The 18,037-nt window shown below is 34.0% G+C and overlaps 2 protein-coding genes across 3 annotated transcripts in view; one reads left to right on the forward strand and one right to left on the reverse strand.

The window, feature by feature from the left end:
- The window catches only part of LOC144848956 (uncharacterized), a 114,525-nt gene that overhangs the window by 10,067 nt on the left and 86,421 nt on the right, over positions 1–18,037 (reverse strand). The gene's annotated exons all lie outside the window — the stretch shown is intronic.
- Positions 6,429–17,601, forward strand: LOC144848638 (organic cation transporter protein-like). Of its 2 annotated transcripts, XM_078705460.1 has the most exons (7): positions 6,429–6,526; positions 6,899–7,028; positions 7,331–7,416; positions 10,487–10,695; positions 14,674–14,782; positions 15,118–15,327; positions 17,014–17,601. In XM_078705460.1, exons 1-7 carry the CDS (start codon positions 6,432–6,434, stop codon positions 17,126–17,128), a joined length of 954 nt encoding a protein of 317 aa, XP_078561586.1. In that variant the 5' UTR covers positions 6,429–6,431; the 3' UTR covers positions 17,129–17,601. The 2 variants fall into 2 exon arrangements, with proteins under 2 accessions (XP_078561586.1, XP_078561588.1); XM_078705462.1 differs by lacking the exon at positions 15,118–15,327.

Below are 18,037 nucleotides of genomic sequence, written 5' to 3' on the forward strand. Positions count from 1 at the left end.
TTGTGAGTATGAGCGTATGCCACCGATTTAAATTAATGTATATTCAATAAATTATGTTATCATCTGAAACCGTGGAAGATATTCGACTAATTATCATATACAGTAGTAGATGAGCATGAGCTTTTTCTATCCTGCCTTCATCGTATCGATTTATCTAGATTACTTTTCAAAGTTACGTTTTTGCTGTAGAAGTTGTATGAACTTGCTCGGTACTAAAATCAATGACTTTATCTCCAAAATCAAACAACAATTTTGCGTCGCATCTAATTTACCTGTTACGCAAAGTTGGCCCAAACACAAACGTCAGAATTAGCGACCGTATTTGGGCCGTGTTGGTTTGCAAAGTAAACAGCGATATTAACAGGCTACGTAAGTAACTTTTACGTAACTGTAAAAGCCAGTTGTTACGACTGATACGAAAAGTTGAACAAGAAATATTTCTTACAAAAAACGCTGCTCGCTTATTATTTTTTATTTCAAATTTGTTTTTGAATGTGTCATTTTATTGTCACATAATAGTTATTTTACCTGAAAAAATGTAATTTAAAGCAACAAATACTTAAATTGTCTGTCAGACAATGGTTTTTGGGTTTCTTTTCTCTTTTTATATGTGAATAAATTTTATTTTTTGGTTACAGAAGTGAATACTCAATTTCTGTCACTTTAGTTAATTTTATTGCTAAGGTCAAGTCTGGGGGTCACTTCATCACCCTAGATATTTCAAGTGTGAAGTATCCTATTACAAACACAAACTTTAATGGACTGTTTTGATAATAATTCAATGAATATCTGACAGTGAATTACAGTCAAAAGTCAGTATTATAGTCAAATGGGACTTATAAATACAAGAAATGCCTTGGGATTTGTAATTTTAGCATGACATGTCCTAATAGACTCTTTTCCCAGACGTTTTTGGGTCTAACAGCTGGAATCTATAAATTATAGTGGAGTTTACATTTTCGCATTTCTGTCGTCCTTAGATACTATAACTGCTGCTTGCTTTAGCTTCTGATTGAGTAGTCCTAATGGGACGTAGCGGGCTAGAGCAGCAGCGTGAAAAACCCACTGGTAGACACGGGCCGTCACAACGATGATGATGTCATCTGAGATGTATTTTGCAGGAATATTTCGAGCGAAATTTTGAATATTGTTTATGATGAGCTAGCATACTCTCTACAGCACTGACTCTCTAGCAGGCACATTCATTCTATCATCATGGTTCGCTGTAATTATAATAACAGCAGGGAATACAGTAGGCCTACAGGTCAACCCGTACCCATGCCAACTACGGTAGCCAAATAATTAGGTACGGGTTGGTTTGAGTACGGGTGAGTCATAGTGGGTACGAGTTGATCAATTATTTGGGTACGAGTTGACCAGCACCCACAGCAGGGTCTAATGCAACTTTACTCCCGAAAGTTGACTTAAATCCAACTTTTGGGAGTGTCGTAGGCTAATAATCGCGAGGGAAAACATCCAAAATGTACAAAATCATTGGTTTCCTATAAATGCGGGATGAATCGTCGTAAAAACGTATCAGACGTTATATTAGCGATTTCCTGTTCAACAGTTATACGGCCGCGATACTACCGTCAGACACGTCGTTTTCGCGTAACAATCTACTCGATCGGTTCCCTGTAAAAACCCACTTTCTTGCGATAAATCGTCGTAGTCGTAACAAAACTGGTGTTCTTACGTCGACAGGAAACCAGGCTTTAGGTCTACTAAGACAGCGTCGTGCGACGAGGCCCGACGAGTCAACTAGTCGGGAGAAAGTTAAACGTTTTCAATGTTCTACCGACGACCTAAAAACTACGCCAGACGCTATCTCAAGACGACTCGTCTCGTCGGGATTAACTCAGATTGCACCGACGAGTCAAGAAGTTTCGTCAAATGTCGTCGTGATTCATAACGCTGTTGGGTTAAGACGCGAGCTCTTGGATCAACTAATCACTACAGCTTGTATGCTAATAGTCTTGTGAACACGACATGCTGACCACAATAGACCGGGCGCCCAGAAGATTTATTCATGTGAAAAGCCACAAAAGGTCTGATGGGCTGATTATGTAGATATGTGGCCAAGGTTCAATAATCAATATTGTTGCCGGGTCCTATCCTGTAAATTTACCCTGGGGACACCAAGTAAGAGAGGTAAACATGGATTTAATTATGTGAAAAGCCACACGGATAAAAGTTGTCGGACATTGTTCACATATGTGTATAGAATGTTAAAACAGCAATGACAGCAACTTTATTCTGTAAGTTGTCTGAGACAGTAGCCCAAAGTGACCACTAAAAAATGGTGTTATTCGTGTCAAGAGCCACACGGCTAATTCCTTTTGCATTGCAGCTGTTACACATTGGGGTGCACAAAAATATCATTGACAGCAACTTTATCCTGTAAGTTGCCCCAAACAGTAACCAGATTGATTCAAAAATATCTATGTCATGCAAAATGTACATAGATATAATAATTATATAAATCCAAAGGCAAATTACTGAAAAAATGACAATGCTGTGGGTATCATTGGCTGGATCTCAATGGAGATACCAAAAAAGTAAAACAGCCAGAGAAGTTAGCAAAGCTTTCGGATGAATAGAGGGTGGAGAGAGTAAGGGTAGAAAACAAAGAATATAGCTTGGTAGATATAAACCATTTTGGAATAGAACTTTAGAAAACAGCTTAAATGGTGGTTAATATTGAAACTTAAATTTATGTAGTCAACGGATTTAACCGATCTGGGAGTATGTCCCAAATGTTAAGTCCAAAAGGTTTTGTGGTTTCAAGTAGTAATTCCCAGTAGTTTTCTTTGTCTTTGTAAGTTTTGTCGCTCCATTTTGACATCGTGGTCTATTGCAATAACTCTGAAATTTGCAATCGAGTGACCAGCTGAATTAAAATATTTGGCTACAGGTTGATCAAGCTTTAATGTTTTGATAGCTGATCTGTGTTGTCATTCTCATACGGAGAGTACAGTAGAGTCAACCAATGAACAAGTTTTGCAAGATCTGCCCAAATTTTGGCTATCATGAGAATTAATTTCACTCTTAAATTTGGATCTGAGAGGTCTACCAAATGCAATCATGGGTGGTTTCGGAAAAACAGTCCTGAGACGTTCTGTGGACTGTAGAATGGGCATATGTTTCTCAATAATAGCCCGTAATGGAGGCAACCTGGGGTGATAGGTTGTGACCAATGACACTCTGGTCGAATTTGGCTGACGTGGTTTGTACGTCAGAGTTTGGAATCGAGGAATATATTTCTTTATAGCAGTTTCGATGTATTCCTTTTTGTAATTTCTATTCCGGAGATTTCCGGTTAGTTCTTCTGTACGATTCTGAAAATCTAAATCAGAAGAACGGATACGTCTGATACGTAATGCTTGACTGTACGGTATATTTTTAGTACAGTGTCGATGTCGGGGATAACAACTGCTAGGGAGCAGTAGCTGTAAATTTGATAGTTGGGTGGGCTGAATTAATATTCAGAAGAAAAGAGTCCAGATTATCTTCACTATGGGTCCAGTTCATGAAGATGTACCTAAACCAAACAAGTGGTTTATTAGGTTGGAGGCACATAAAATTGGCCTCAAATTGTCCCATAAAAAATTTTGCTAAAGATGGCGCCTTTTTTGTGCCCATCGCTGCGCCATGAAGTTGGAGTTGATGGTCATTTTCAAAAATAAGAATTGTTGTTGGTTAAAATCAACATGACCAGTTCTCGTAAATTAGCTTTGCCTGGAATTTGTTTGTAATTTAAAATGCATGCGTCGGCTCCTTCTTCGTGAGGGATATTAGTATACAACGATGAAACATCTAATGTAGCCAGAATAGAATTATTAGGTAAATTTTGAATTTGGTTAATTTTGCGGATAAAGTCCGTGGAGTCCTGAATGTATGAAGGGAGATCAGTTAAACATGATCTGATAATCGCGTCGAGCATAGCTCATCGGCGAAAGTTCCGTATTTTTAGTTGTATGAAAAATGTCTCTGTTGGGATTGGAACGTGCGACCTCTCGCTTCATACCACTATACCACAGAGCCATATATGGTATTATCACAGATTTTCACCAACCAGATACATTCTCTCATACAACAAACCCTCATAATCAGTGGACGCTTAACTAGTCAGAATAAATTCCAACTTTAGTACGCAACGGTTTTTAAAATAATATCGTGTATACGTAAATCAATTGTGTTGCGTAGCACTGTGTAAATTATGTATAAATCATACTGTCAAATTATAGAAACAGTGCTCATATTCGCAACATGATCTTATAATCGCGTCGAGCATAGCTCAGTGGCGAAAGTTCCGTATTTTTAGTTGTATGAAAAAATGTCTCTGGCGGGATTCGAACCTGCGACCTCATGCTTATAGGGCGAGTATCATACCACAAGACCACAGACCCATATATGGTATTATCACAGATTTTCACCCACCAGAATCCCGCCAGAGACATTTTTAACTAAACTAACTAAAAATACGGAAGTTTTTATATACTTTATATATATTTGCGGCCATTTTGAAAAAAAAGGCAAAAGATGATATTTTATTCTTATTACTAATTATTGCACAGGCCTAAAATATTACAAATCCAACTAAGTTTTTAAAATTTACAATAACCTGATACTTAGGGGGAATAAACAGTTTGGGTGTACAGTAGGCATATATTCCAGTTCAAGCTAACATAATAGACACCAAGATATTTACAATTGTCTACCCTAGATAATTCAATACCATTAATGTTAACATTATAACCTATCCAATTTACATAAATTCGGACTTTTTAACATTAATACTAAGTTTGTTGCTCTCAAGCCAATTGTTTATGTTTTGATAAATCACTATTAAACATACAGTTATATCATCAAGTGAATTTGAGGAATAATAGATTGCAGTATCATCAACACATTTACACTACAGTGAGAAATACAATTTGGCAGGTCATTAATATATATCATGAAAGCAAGTGGTCCAATAATGGATCAGATTTGATACCATGTATACAAGTAGTCTGAGTTCGATCACTTACAGTAGGTAACTCTTAAACAACTTAATACAATATTTACTTAAATTTTACATTTTTAATTTGTTGAAGAATATAATGATGATCTACATTATCAAAAGCTATTTACAGTCAAGCATACGCAGGCCAATTAGATTACCTTTATCAATTTCATTAAACCATTTAGTAATATTTGTTTCCTATAGGCCTAGATGTGGAGTAATTTCTTTTGAATCCTGACTGATTGCTGTTTAAAAGATTATTTATATTAAATAAGATAATGATGTATTTGGTCAAATACAGCTCTTTCGTCTATTTTAGAGATAACATTTAACACAGAAATCGGGCCGTAATTCTTTGGATTTCTCCGATCACCAGCCTTAAATAATAAAGGAAACACTGGCGTGTTTCCCTTTTTTTAGTAATTTTGATGGAATCATATGGCACTACCAGTTGCCTTATTTACTGACAATGAGCTTAGTTTTCGGTAACTGCTTGGAGATCAAAAGAAATATTTTCTGGTATGTCATTAGAACAAAAGTAGTTATTTTCTTTAATTTCACTTGCCAAATGTATTATACGATTATTTCTATTAATACAATGGCACTTTTGTTAAACATATTAATCCAACCAATTCAATTCATTATTTATAGGATTGGTCGTAAACCTACATTAATCATCTGTGCTGTGATGCAGTCTTCATTTGGTTTAGCGTTATCATTTATCCAATCTTTTACCGCATACTGTATTCTACGATTTATCATTGCCACGGCAACCATAGGAATATATCTAGTATCTTTTGTGATGGGTACGTTATACTCTACCGTGATATTGTGTTATATAGCCTATTTTCTGTTTTTTATTCTTTAAAGATTTAGAAAATAAATCAACTAGACTGCTTAACTGTGTATCTCATTTACTTTAATTGTGATGGAGAATTAGGATTGAGATATATCATAATTTCATATTCAGTTTCTGGTATTACTTAACAAATATAAAGGAATATTCATTTTTAATTTCATTTATGTATCCTTATATGGCACATTACTGTACATATACATATATCAGTTCATTGTACAGTAAAATAAATACATATAACTTGCTAACATAAAACAAATATTATGAAAATATTATTTGGGCAATGAAATGAACTATTTTACGTTTTAACAATATTGAAAAGGGCTTACTATGGCCTGGTTAGCTTTTTTTAAACATTTTATAGAATATTATGTGCGGTAGAATAATGTTCTACTGTATTCAGGGCCTTATATGGCGTAATTATTAATATAAAATCACTTTCTTACATTTAATTTTGATCTTGAATAATTTTGCTTTAAATCTTATATTATAGCAACCGAATTGGTTGGTTTAAAATGGAGAAATGTTGCTGGAAACGTGATGCCTATATACTGGAGTTTGGGAATCATGGTACTAGCCTTGTTTGGCTATCTTGTCCGTGACTGGAGAAAGTTACAGATAGTTCTCTCTGTGCCAACTGGAGTAGCAGCTCTATATATGCCGTCAGTTTTTTAGATTAATATTCTTCTTATAAATGTCGATGAAACATTTTGTTTTGTCCTACAGTAACTGTAATCTGTTTTAATTACCATACTATATGGATAGATAAATACTAATACAAAAAGTAGAATAGAATTTAAAACGTTAAAATGTAAACAGTCTTCTAGAAAGTACATGTCAAATTTAGTTTTTGCTTGACACATTATTTGCCAAAAATATATGCATTTTTTGTTTTAATAAAAACATTTACTGCAATTCTGACATATTAACTTATTTGAAGAAAAATGATTTTTTTATGCTGTGTTTTATTTTAAGGTAGGCCCTATGGTGTTTCGAAAATAATTAATATAATACTTTTTTTCTTCATATTTTAGTTTCCTACCAGAGTCTGCAAGGTGGTTGCTCTCACAAGGTGAGGTCACAAAGGCTGAGAAAATTGTACACAAATTCGCACGTGCTAGTAAAATTACAATTGCAGAGCATCCGTTTGGTGATAAGATACAGGTACACATCTAACACTAAAGCTACATCGTCGGCGTCGTCGTAGGCGTCTTCCGTTCCGTAAAACGGGAAAAATGTGAAAGTAGTTTAATACACTTTGTGTAGGCCTATTTTAAAGATAAGCAACAAACAATGCTACTGCACTACTGTAACCCCCAAAACCTCAGGAATAGTTACCGATCTTCAGTATTCTATGTAGGCCTACATATGCGGCTCACATTAATTCTTGTCATGAACGGATGTATTGCACTGTACTGTATCAGGTTTTTGCTTTATCTTAAAAACAAAAACTTTTTATTTTCCAGATGAAAAAAGAGCGAAAATATACAGCGTTGGATTTATTTCGCACTCCTAACTTACGTAAAAAGACAATCAATGTAATGTATAACTGGTTAGTAGTCATTCACCCGATTCACTTACAGTATCGTGCGCCTAGAGACAACAGTCCTGTTATCGTGAATTGACATTGTAAACGAATCGGATGTAAAATCGATCCATAATTTATTAACGAACGAATGTGAAATATAAATTTTGATAAACAACGTGTCTTTTGCAGTCTAACTGTGTTGAATTGTAGACATGTGTAAATGACACACAAAGACAATTCATTTCGCACAGTTGCCACTAAGCGACTCTTATTCGTCTGTCCACAACAAGAGGGTGGTGAGGGGGATAAGATAGACTAGTACACCCCTAATCTTCCGAAAGATTCCTAGGTTATTTAAAGTACACATGGCCAAACTTATCCTCCAGTTTTAAGTTCTTACCCGAATGACGAAAAGACGTTCTGGTTTGGACGTTTTCTGTCGGTTACCATTATTGAAATGCTTGGTATTCGTAAAACTAAACCTACTCTGTTTCACAGTGTCTTAGATGATTAATAAAATGTTAAAGTATAGTGTTTGTTGTTTTGGTAGGGCCCTTATGGAGGTGGGGAGGCGGAGTTCATTTGAGGGAGGTGCTTATTCGAGGGATACGCTTACTTTTTTTATTTTAATAATATGGTAACATTTATAATCAAATAAAATCAATGAAAAGTGTTAAAAAAAGAATAACAAATGCTTGGTAAGGTAACAGTCCCATGAATTCTACTACAAATGGGTGCTTAATTATATCATTTATATTATGGTTTTATTGGGGAGGCGTTTATTCGAATACATACCATCCTAATTGGTATAATGAATACATTATTTAGTGTAAACATATTGTGAAACTAACTTCCGCAACACAGTGAGCCGTTTCGAAGAAGAAAGACGTACGTTTTAGACGGCGTATTATGTGCCCAAATATGGTAGTGATATGTCCAAATATGTGATGACATCATCGTGTCCATATATGGGCACATCACTTTTTTTTCACATAAAGTTGGATAGTGTAGACAGAGCTTTAAGAACAAAAATCAAGTGCAAAAACGGTCGTTCTAATTTGCGTACATACTGTGTGCGCAAAGGGCGCGCGCAACGCGAACATTTTTTTAAATTGTGAAATGCTTAAAATGTCCTGAAATTTCTAATGATTAGAAATTGATTTTGAGCATTTTAAACTTTCAAAAGCGCGCGTACCTGATAAAATACCCATCTTCAAAATGTTGATACAGGAAGATGACCCTTGACATGAAGCATACGTGTGTCAAGTTTTATTTAAAAGAGCTATTAGCTTTAAATTTATTCAATTTAAGAATTTCAGAAAATCGCGCGTAGTTACGCTACGCGATCATATTTTCATTAAACCAAAGTCAGGTGCACAACTACGTAATACCAAAGATTGTATAGATAAATTAATTGCGTGAGACGTTTGTAATCCATGGAAGCCATTCCGGTGGACAAATTTGAACCGGAATAAGTCGTTGTCAAGGCAATATCATACGATGTTTTGGTCAAAGAACGAAGTTGTCTAACCAAGCATGTCAATGTAAACACACATACTTAATCGGAATGTGTGTTAGTATCTGAAAGAATCTTTTATTTTACTTTGTTTACATAATTTCTTCCCTTTTCCATGAAGCAAACCTCAAGGTGGTTAACCACAGATACTTCGAGGCGGACCGCAAAATTTAAACCATTTACATTTTAAATCAAAACAGAAGGCTCTATAACCTATGTTCATATATCCGTAGTGTTATAAGATAGGAGCTTGGCAACAGTTATCTATCTTGCGCCGCTATACAATCTTTGCTTTCAATAGATTTAGTAGATTAGCAAACAGAAAGCACTAATTGATTGTTTTAATTTTACCTGATTTTCTATTTATTGACGTCTTACTACTATTTGATGCTGTAGTGATTCTTGTATCTGGTTGGCTACAAACAAAAAAAGGTTACAGCTCACATTACAGTGTCATTTTGTAGATCACCATTGATAAAATCTGCACATTTGATTGATGGATCGACTTTTTAAGTTTTTTTAATGTATTTAAATTAAAATTTATTTTAAAAATCAAGTTTGACAAACCAAAATTAGTTACTGACCTGACTGACAGTTTCAATGCTCATTTCACGAGCACTTTCTTCAGAGTGACGACCATCTTATTAAGCGTTATTGGTGAGCGTTTTGCTTAGCAATATGGTCATCACTCTGAAGAAAGTAAAGCACTGAAACTGTCAGTCAGGTCAGTAACTAATTTTGGTTTGTCAAAATAGATTTTTAAAATATCGTATCTTCAAACCAGATCATTTAATTAGGCCTAAATTTTTCAATTTCCATTTTGGTGAGCCACAGTTATTCATTTTGGTTTTTGATTAACCAGATCTCAGATATATTTATAAGTTTGTATAGCGTCGCTACGCGGCGCAAGGCAAATAACTGTTGCCAAGCTCCTATCTTATAAAACTATAAATCAATGGACGCCATTCGGGCGGACAAAATACATTGGTTATAGATGGGTGTCTAGAAAACTCAGATCTAGAAAACTCAGATCTTAGATATATCTGAGTTTTCTAGATCTAGAAAACTCAGAACTCTGATTACTGTGTACGTTTAGAAGCGGCCTACGGCTTAAATCATAAAGAAAATACAGTGCACGTTACCGTTAAAATGTAGGCTCAAGATATATCTGAGTTTTCTAGATCTAGAAAACTCAGATATATCTTGAGTTTTCTAGACACCCCTCTATAACATGTGGTATTTTGTCCGCCCGAATGGCGTCCATTGATCTATAGGGCGCGTAGTATTATAAGATAGGAGCTTGGCAACAGTTACCTATCTTGCGCCGCGTATCGGCGCTATACAATCTTTGCATATGCGTGCATCTGCTGGTCAAGTTAAAACATAACTGCTTTCGTCGTTTCAGAGATCTGCGAGACACAAAAAATTAGAAAATAATGAAATTCTTGACAATAGAGTATCGCTCTACAGAGAGCCTAATAAACCCGAAAAAAAACAAATATTTATATACAATTGTATGAACGAAATCTTACTTTTCCTTTGTAATTAAACTTGATTACATTGTTTATTTATTTACAGGTTTGTGGTGGTAATGGTGTTTTACGGTCTTTCCTTGAGCACTGATGGTCTAGGGATTGACCCTTACATTGCATTCATGCTGTCTGGCCTGGTTGAGATTCCTGCTCGTATCTTTAGTATTTTTTCCATAGATCGCTTTGGAAGGCGTCCGATGTTGGCTATTGTAATATTGTCTGGAGGGGCATGTTGCTTGATTACGGTTTTTATTGGTGAGTTTCAGTGTGGCGCTGTGTGTTGGAAGTTCGACTACTGATCGTTAGACCGAGGTTCGAATCCAACTCTCGCCGCATTGCTTGTATCCTTAGGCAAGATACTTTACTTACGTTTGCCTCTCTCAACCCAGGTGTATAATTGGGAACCCGGTTAGATCAAGACACAACTTTGCGCAGATTACTAGCTGCATAATATGGGAGTATGTTTACATAGGTTTGATCAGGAAATGACTGGGGTAATAATGTTCAGCGCATTGAGAGCTTGCTTATATGCGCTATATAAGAATGAACTATTATTATTATTATTCCACCTAGTATTTTGAAATAGATATATATCAGGCACATAACATGAATTCTAAACCGCCCGGTGATATACTGAAATTTAATTAATTAAAACGATAAAGATGAGGAAATCTGTGAGAATGAGAAAAAGCCCCAACCGAGATTCGAAGCCGGAACCTTCTGCTTGATATATGCAAAGGTCCTAACCATTAAACCATTGATATTGTTCAAACTCGATTTATTCCGGTCAATGTAGCAAATTTGTTTACCGACCAACCGACCGATAGTGAGCTGTAGAGTCGCGTTTGCCTGCGATTAAACAAATGGGTATACCTAGACAAAATTAGACCATAATTTTTTTGTGGTAAATGTCTCTAAAGACCTATCAGAACAACATATAAAAAATGGAGAAAAAAAGGAGTTGAAGAAATTAGGTTATCTACAGTATTTTCTATATATTATGTATAGTCAGGCAATCTAGCATTTAAAGTCAGACAAATTGCAAACAAAGCTTCTTTGAAACAAATTGAACACATATGTGTGGAGATGACATTCTACAAATCACACCTCGGTCACACATTAAAAACATATGCAAATTAGCTGAAATATGCAAATTAAGGGTAAAAATATAGGGTACCCATAGAACGCCAGCCGCTAATTGTAGAGAGTTAATTTTTTACTAAATTGTTCAGAACATATTATATATATATTCCTTCTTATGGAATATTTTTTTCAAAAAAATGACAGGAAATAACCTCTGACCTTATTTTCAAAGAGGTAATTTTCACAGGATTTATATATTTCCATAACTACTATAGGTAGAAACTTCATTTTAGTCTCTATGGATTTTCACAAATCACACCTCGGTCATACCTTTGGAACATATATGTAAATTGGCTCAGCTGAAATATGCAAATTAAGGGTTAAAAATAGGGTATCCATAGAACGCCAACCGCTAGTTGTAGAGAGTTATTTCCCCTCTAATTGTTCAAAATAAACAGGTTTAATTACTACTCTAGGTAGAGATACTTCATTTTAGTCTCTATAACATTAACATCAAGCCAGCAAGTATCAAGCACGTATATGATAAAGAGATGGAATTCCACAAATCACACCTTGGAAACTAGAAGGTCACTCAGAGAGTTGCAACCTTAGGAGTAAAAAAAGAATCGTGATAAAGATCCGTCTTGTAGTTTTGACGTATGGCTTAAAATAATTAAATATAATAAAAAGTTGTCCAGATTGTCTTCCGTGATCACATTATAATATCTGTATAGTGGTTTAATTGTGGTAAAGATCCGTCTTGTTTTTGGCGTACGGCATAAATAATATAAAAACGTGGTTCTGAATTACGATCCTGGTTCGGTTTGCAACCAAAATGTAATTGAGCGTTGTTCACGACCACATATCTATCTGTGGTTTCAATTTGGTAAAGATCTGGCAAAAACGTGTGATTAACCCTTCTAACTAACTACTATAGAAATAAACACGCGCGATCGACAACATAACCTCTCGTCATTCTGGCGGAGCTAATTAGGATGAAATATGGAAATCTATTGAAATATGCAATTTAAGGGTACACAGCAGCATTGGTGACATGCGGTATGTGATGCCAGGTTATTGTAGTTCGGCTGTAATGTCCAAGACTCGAGTAGAGTCACCTAATTTTTTTTTATCTCCAAATAATTTGTAGATTTGCGACTGCATTGTTGGTTGTGGCGCTCTTAAAATTCCTTCTTTCTGTTCTTGAGCACTCTCCTTTGATGGTTGAACCAAGATATTCACTGTCTCAAGACTTTGAGATTGGCCTTTCGCGATTTGTCATGACCTTTGTTTATTCTATGCCACACCTTGAGTGTGTTACTGTCTAGGTTCAACGTCAGGGCAAGTTCCTCTTCACTGTCATCTAATCCAATCGATGCTAAAGGAACTGACATTTCCTCCGATACTGAATGTACCCTGGTGTTTTGCAAGAGCTTTATTCATGCAGTATTGCGTTCGAAGAAGATATTAAAGAATTTAGGGGAAAAGAGACAGCCTTTGTGTAAACTGATGTGAGTATTCGCCAACAATCAACTGAACCAGTACTGTATTGCTGACCTTGGCATAGCTGCTTGATGGTGTGGATCTGTTTCTTATTCATTCATTCATTCATTCATTTTATTTACACATAGCAAAATTCAAAGTATGTTGACAAAATATGAATCAAATTAATAGTTAATGCCTTGTATCTGGAGAATCTTAAATAAGCTCAAAGAGCTTTAAGACAGGTTCCACCAGGAAAAAAGTTATAAAAACAAATTTGGATCAATGTTCATAGACAGAGACAAACAGGTGTTACAGACGGTACATACACTACGCAAGAGACAAAGTATGGACGAAGACAAGACAAACAAACAAATAAATAAGGGTAAAAGAGGTGTTTCAAATAGGTCAAAATTTTGGGTGAAATATTAAGTTGATTTGTATTTTGATATTAGCTATTTTTTTGTATTTTGATTTAAATGTGATGACGTATTTGTTTGAATTTCGGGTATTATATTTGTAAAGCTCGTTATTTTTTTAAAAAAAATCATTTTAAGGTATTAGGAAGTGTGTTATTGGAAAGTCGATACATGAAAAGGGCTGTCTGTAATTTGTTTATGTCAAAGATATTTAGGGTGTTTAGATCATGGAAAAGCGGTTTAGTATGTGAAAGATAATTTGATTGGGTACATAATACGGACTGCCTTCTTTTGGAGTTTGAATAGTCTGTCAAGTTTAGTTGTTTCAGTACTGAGCCATGGACAAAGAGTTTGATGCTTTGAATCTGTTGCTGCCCAGACAGTGTTGCAATAGAAGAGGTGAGGCAAGATGAGTGTATTGTACAAAGAAGTGATGATTTTATTATTATTTTATCTGTCTCATGTTGTATTTGTTCATTGTTGCCTCATGCCAAACTGAAGGTTCTTTCATCTACTACAAAAGACTTAACCTTTTACTGCGATCAGCAAGTGTGATAGGTTAACTTAGTTGGAAAATGAAGATCATGGTTGGAAGTATGCCTCTGAAATCAAAGAAGGAGCTGTTTTTTTTGCTTATTTATAGTGCCAACGAATCAATTCAATTATCATAATCTTTTGGTATACCTAAATGGTCTGACTATAAGGTTTCACTGAAATGCAGGTTTTTTTTCTTCTAATAAATCAGGTTTAAGAACTATACATCTTTCTCAAACTTTTCCCTTTGAGAAAAGTGGCGGCCATTTTGAAGTATGTTTGTCATTTGTAATTTTTAATAGTAGGTTTAAACATTTCCAGTGATATTTTCTTGCAAAAAATATGTTTTAATGACTTTGGTTGAACAAATATTTGTCAAAATCAGATGCTTTAATACTGATATTTGGGTAAAATTTAGAGAAAACGGAAATTTTAGTTATATGCAAATTAACAATTTGTCTTCCCATTTTTGAGTTGTTCAGATGGGTCTTAGAGAGCACCTACAGCAAAATAAATTATGTTACATTATGTCCCTAACCATTGGGATATTCTATAAATCTCAGTAGAACTATTGACGAAATGTGCATATGATAATTTGCCTAGATACTGTAATTGACTAAAGAAACGCACAACGACTGACTTGATAGAATCAATATTGTTTATTCGTCAGAGTGACGCAGCTTTATTTGATGTTTTAATTTATTCTTTGTTATAGAACCTGGAATGTATCGTGTTATGGTTGCTATGGGTGGTAAATTTTCATTCACTGCTGCCTTCAGTATTGTTTATGTTTACTCAGCCGAATTGTTTCCAACTCCTCTAAGGTATTGGTTTTACTGATTTTTATGTCAGTCTTATTATCATTTTCATTACCATTACCATTGCTATTATCACTTTTATTTGCTTTAAATGTGCATAACAACAGATTGTCTAAGTGCTGTTTTAAGTGTACACCTCGTGACACAATGTGAACAATGCATGCATGTAAGTTATTACATTATAGTGTTATTGTTACTGTAATGTATTTTTTAACCAATCTGATTTAAACTGAAAATACCTTAGAAAACAATTCATCATCTTTATTTTTTCACATCTATCATTTTGCTTACAAAGTAGTGTAAGCAGGAAAAATGTACACTGTTTATATTGTATTACATAGAACCACTGCGATGGGCCTAGCTTCAATGGCAGGGCGAATGGGAAGCATAATTTCGCCCATGGCACTTGTGATATCGGAAATATGGAAACCTCTACCATTAGTGTTGTTTAGCTCTCTCTCAGTTACAGCAGGTCTCCTGGGGTTGTTACTACCAGAAACAAAAGGCATTAGCCTTCCAGAAACAATTGAAGAAGGGGAACATTTCGGAAAGTAAGTAGGTCTAAAATATTAAACAAGCCAACTTATAAACAACAAAATTAAATTTAAAAACAAAATTGTTAATAAATTAAATAAATGCAAACGGACGGACGAATGATAAATAAATAATAATAATGGAAGCTAATTTAAAGATGTATTGTCCCCCAAAAACATGAAAAATGAAGATTTTTAACTTTAAATAGGCAATTTTGCAGTTTTAATAAAGTTTTTCATTTCTATAAAAAAAACAACAAAAACAATTAATTATTTCACTTATTAAAAGACAAAAGAAATGTTAACCTAAAACCATGGTCTGTAGACAATTTAAGTATGTTTTGCTTTAAATTACATTTCTTCCGGTAAATAATTTATTTTTCGATCCAGTTTTTGGTCAAAGTGAATAACTATTATGTGACATTGAAATGGCATATTAAAAAAAAATTGAAAAAAAAAGGTATTTTTTTAGGGGGACAATATATTAAATATATTTAAATGTTTTATTAAGAGGACAATTTTGTTTCCATCACAAAAAACAACAAAAAGACTAAACAAAAAATAATAATTTAAATCATTTTAATACAAAAATATTAATGTAATTATACTTTTTTAAAGAATTATTATACCTTTTCTGCCTTGACAGTTTCATTAGTAAAAATTCCTCTCAATTTCTTAAGTTCAGATCGATTTTTAGTATTTTAGTCTTGCGAAAACTTGGTTGGTCCCGAAAGTGTCCCCTCAATAGAGGTTCTACTGTTTTGCCATGATCGAAGCAATTGAATGTTGAAAGCAATCATTCAGAATTCAGAAATACATTGGAATGGGTAAAAATAATAGAAGTACCGACGTGCCTACAATACACCAACTGGAATGTTGGTGTTCAATTATTTTTATTATTATTTAAAAACAAACCTAAATTTAGAAAAATATATAAAATAAAATTTATAAAATATATTTCATCTATGATTATACAGTAATAGCATCATTATTGTTGGTATGTTTAGCTCAGGCTTAGTTATTTAACCGGGTGAAGTATGGTGAATTATCCCACCAAAGTAAGCAATAATTAAGCAGTTTAAGATAAAACTCGCGTACTACAATACGTCACATTTTATGTGTAGCGTGACGTAAATACCGTAGGTGACGCCGTTTTTTTTATTGCGTTTCGACGTGTGGAATGCATTTCACACGTTTAAGATGTATTCGTAAATTGTTAAACGCGACACAGATCACATTTTACCAGCAGAATTTAAACATAAATTATACAAGAAAATTCAGATTACATTAGCCCTCTAATGATTTTGCCCAAATGAAAAAAAATATATATATAGATTCAAACGTATTCGTATATGTGTTGTGAAAATTATACGTATGTCTATACATGAGTTTGGCCAAAGTCTCATCGGCCCATACACATGAATGGGCTCATGAAATTTGTGCACATACAGTGGTGAGTGATTATGCCAAAGTGCAATGCCACTGCAGTAGATCGTTTGGTTTCTAGCTTTGCTTTTATTTGAGTCTGCTGATACCACTAGCTTTGATAACATTTCTTAAATAAATTATCTCGAAACAGATTCTAACACAGTGCATACTTAATTTCAATATTTTCACTTCTGTGTAATAATAATAATAATATATAATAATATAATAAATAGTTCTTATGAGTTGTTTCTGCTGTAAACCTATTATTCTGTACAGAAAGACAAAGAGGACCAAGTCCAGTGGATACTCACACGAATTGCAAACTAGAGATGATAAGAATGAAGACGAAGAATCTGAAATACAATTGCCGTTTGATGATAACTTAAATTGAAGGCTTGACAAGTAAACTCAACGTTGTTACACAAATTTACCATGGATGAACCATGAACAGACTGCCGTTTTATGCAATTTTAAATAATTTATGTTAAGTTAAGTTTGAAAAAATTAACAGAAACCTGCTTCAATCTTGAAACAAATGTCGAAATTGTTTGCTTGTCTTCAATGTAATAAAATAGAACTTTTCAAATTCATTATATTTTACTACTGATAAAAATCTTCATCAATCTTCCCAATGTGAACATGTGTTTACACTTTTCCATATACATAACTTATTTCTCGTTGGAATTATCCTATGTAATAACTTAACGTATATTACATTCGTTTGAGTTTGATTTCTCTAATTAATTTACTTTTCCCAGGTAAATTTTCATCAATGTTAGTATTAAAGTATGATTGCCATTTTATTAGAAATGTTGGTTTCCAACCTTTTTACTTCATTAAATAATTATACATTTGTTTACTTATTGTATTACATAATTTTGTAACCTAATGTAATAACATGTCTGGTGACTCCCTAGAAGGTGAAAACAGATGGTGGATATATGGTGGATAATGTTTGGTATAGCATGAAAATAAAACTCTGAAGTTGAATAAAAAATACTAGAAACGTATTACCTATATTTAGTCATCTGATAACATTTTTTACCAAACCGTTTATTTTTCATAGTTTATTTAAAGATGTATTGTCCCTTGAAACACAAAAAATGAAAAAAAAAATATTCTAAATTTAAATTGACCATATCAAAGTAATATTAAAGTTATTCACTTTAAGTCGAAAATTCGAGCCAAAAACAACAAGTTTACGTAATTAACAGGTAAATTAATTTTATTACATTTCGTCTGGAAAATCGTCACGAGCGAAAGTAAACAAAGATTTCAAACCATGAGTATGCATTATGCA

This window comes from Antedon bifida, chromosome 7 (assembly GCF_963402885.1).
Source record: "Antedon bifida chromosome 7, ecAntBifi1.1, whole genome shotgun sequence".
Lineage (NCBI taxonomy): Eukaryota > Metazoa > Echinodermata > Crinoidea > Comatulida > Antedonidae > Antedon > Antedon bifida.

Excerpts from the sequence above, each read along its gene's own strand:
- LOC144848638 (XM_078705460.1), top strand. The coding sequence starts at position 6,432 with ATGGTACTAGCCTTGTTTGGCTATCTTGTCCGTGACTGGAGAAAGTTA. Across the intron at positions 6,527-6,898 it reads GTAGCAGCTCTATATATGCC|TTTCCTACCAGAGTCTGCAA; the intron begins GTCAGTTTTTTA and ends TTCATATTTTAG. Across the intron at positions 14,783-15,117 it reads TTGTTTCCAACTCCTCTAAG|AACCACTGCGATGGGCCTAG; the intron begins GTATTGGTTTTA and ends TGTATTACATAG.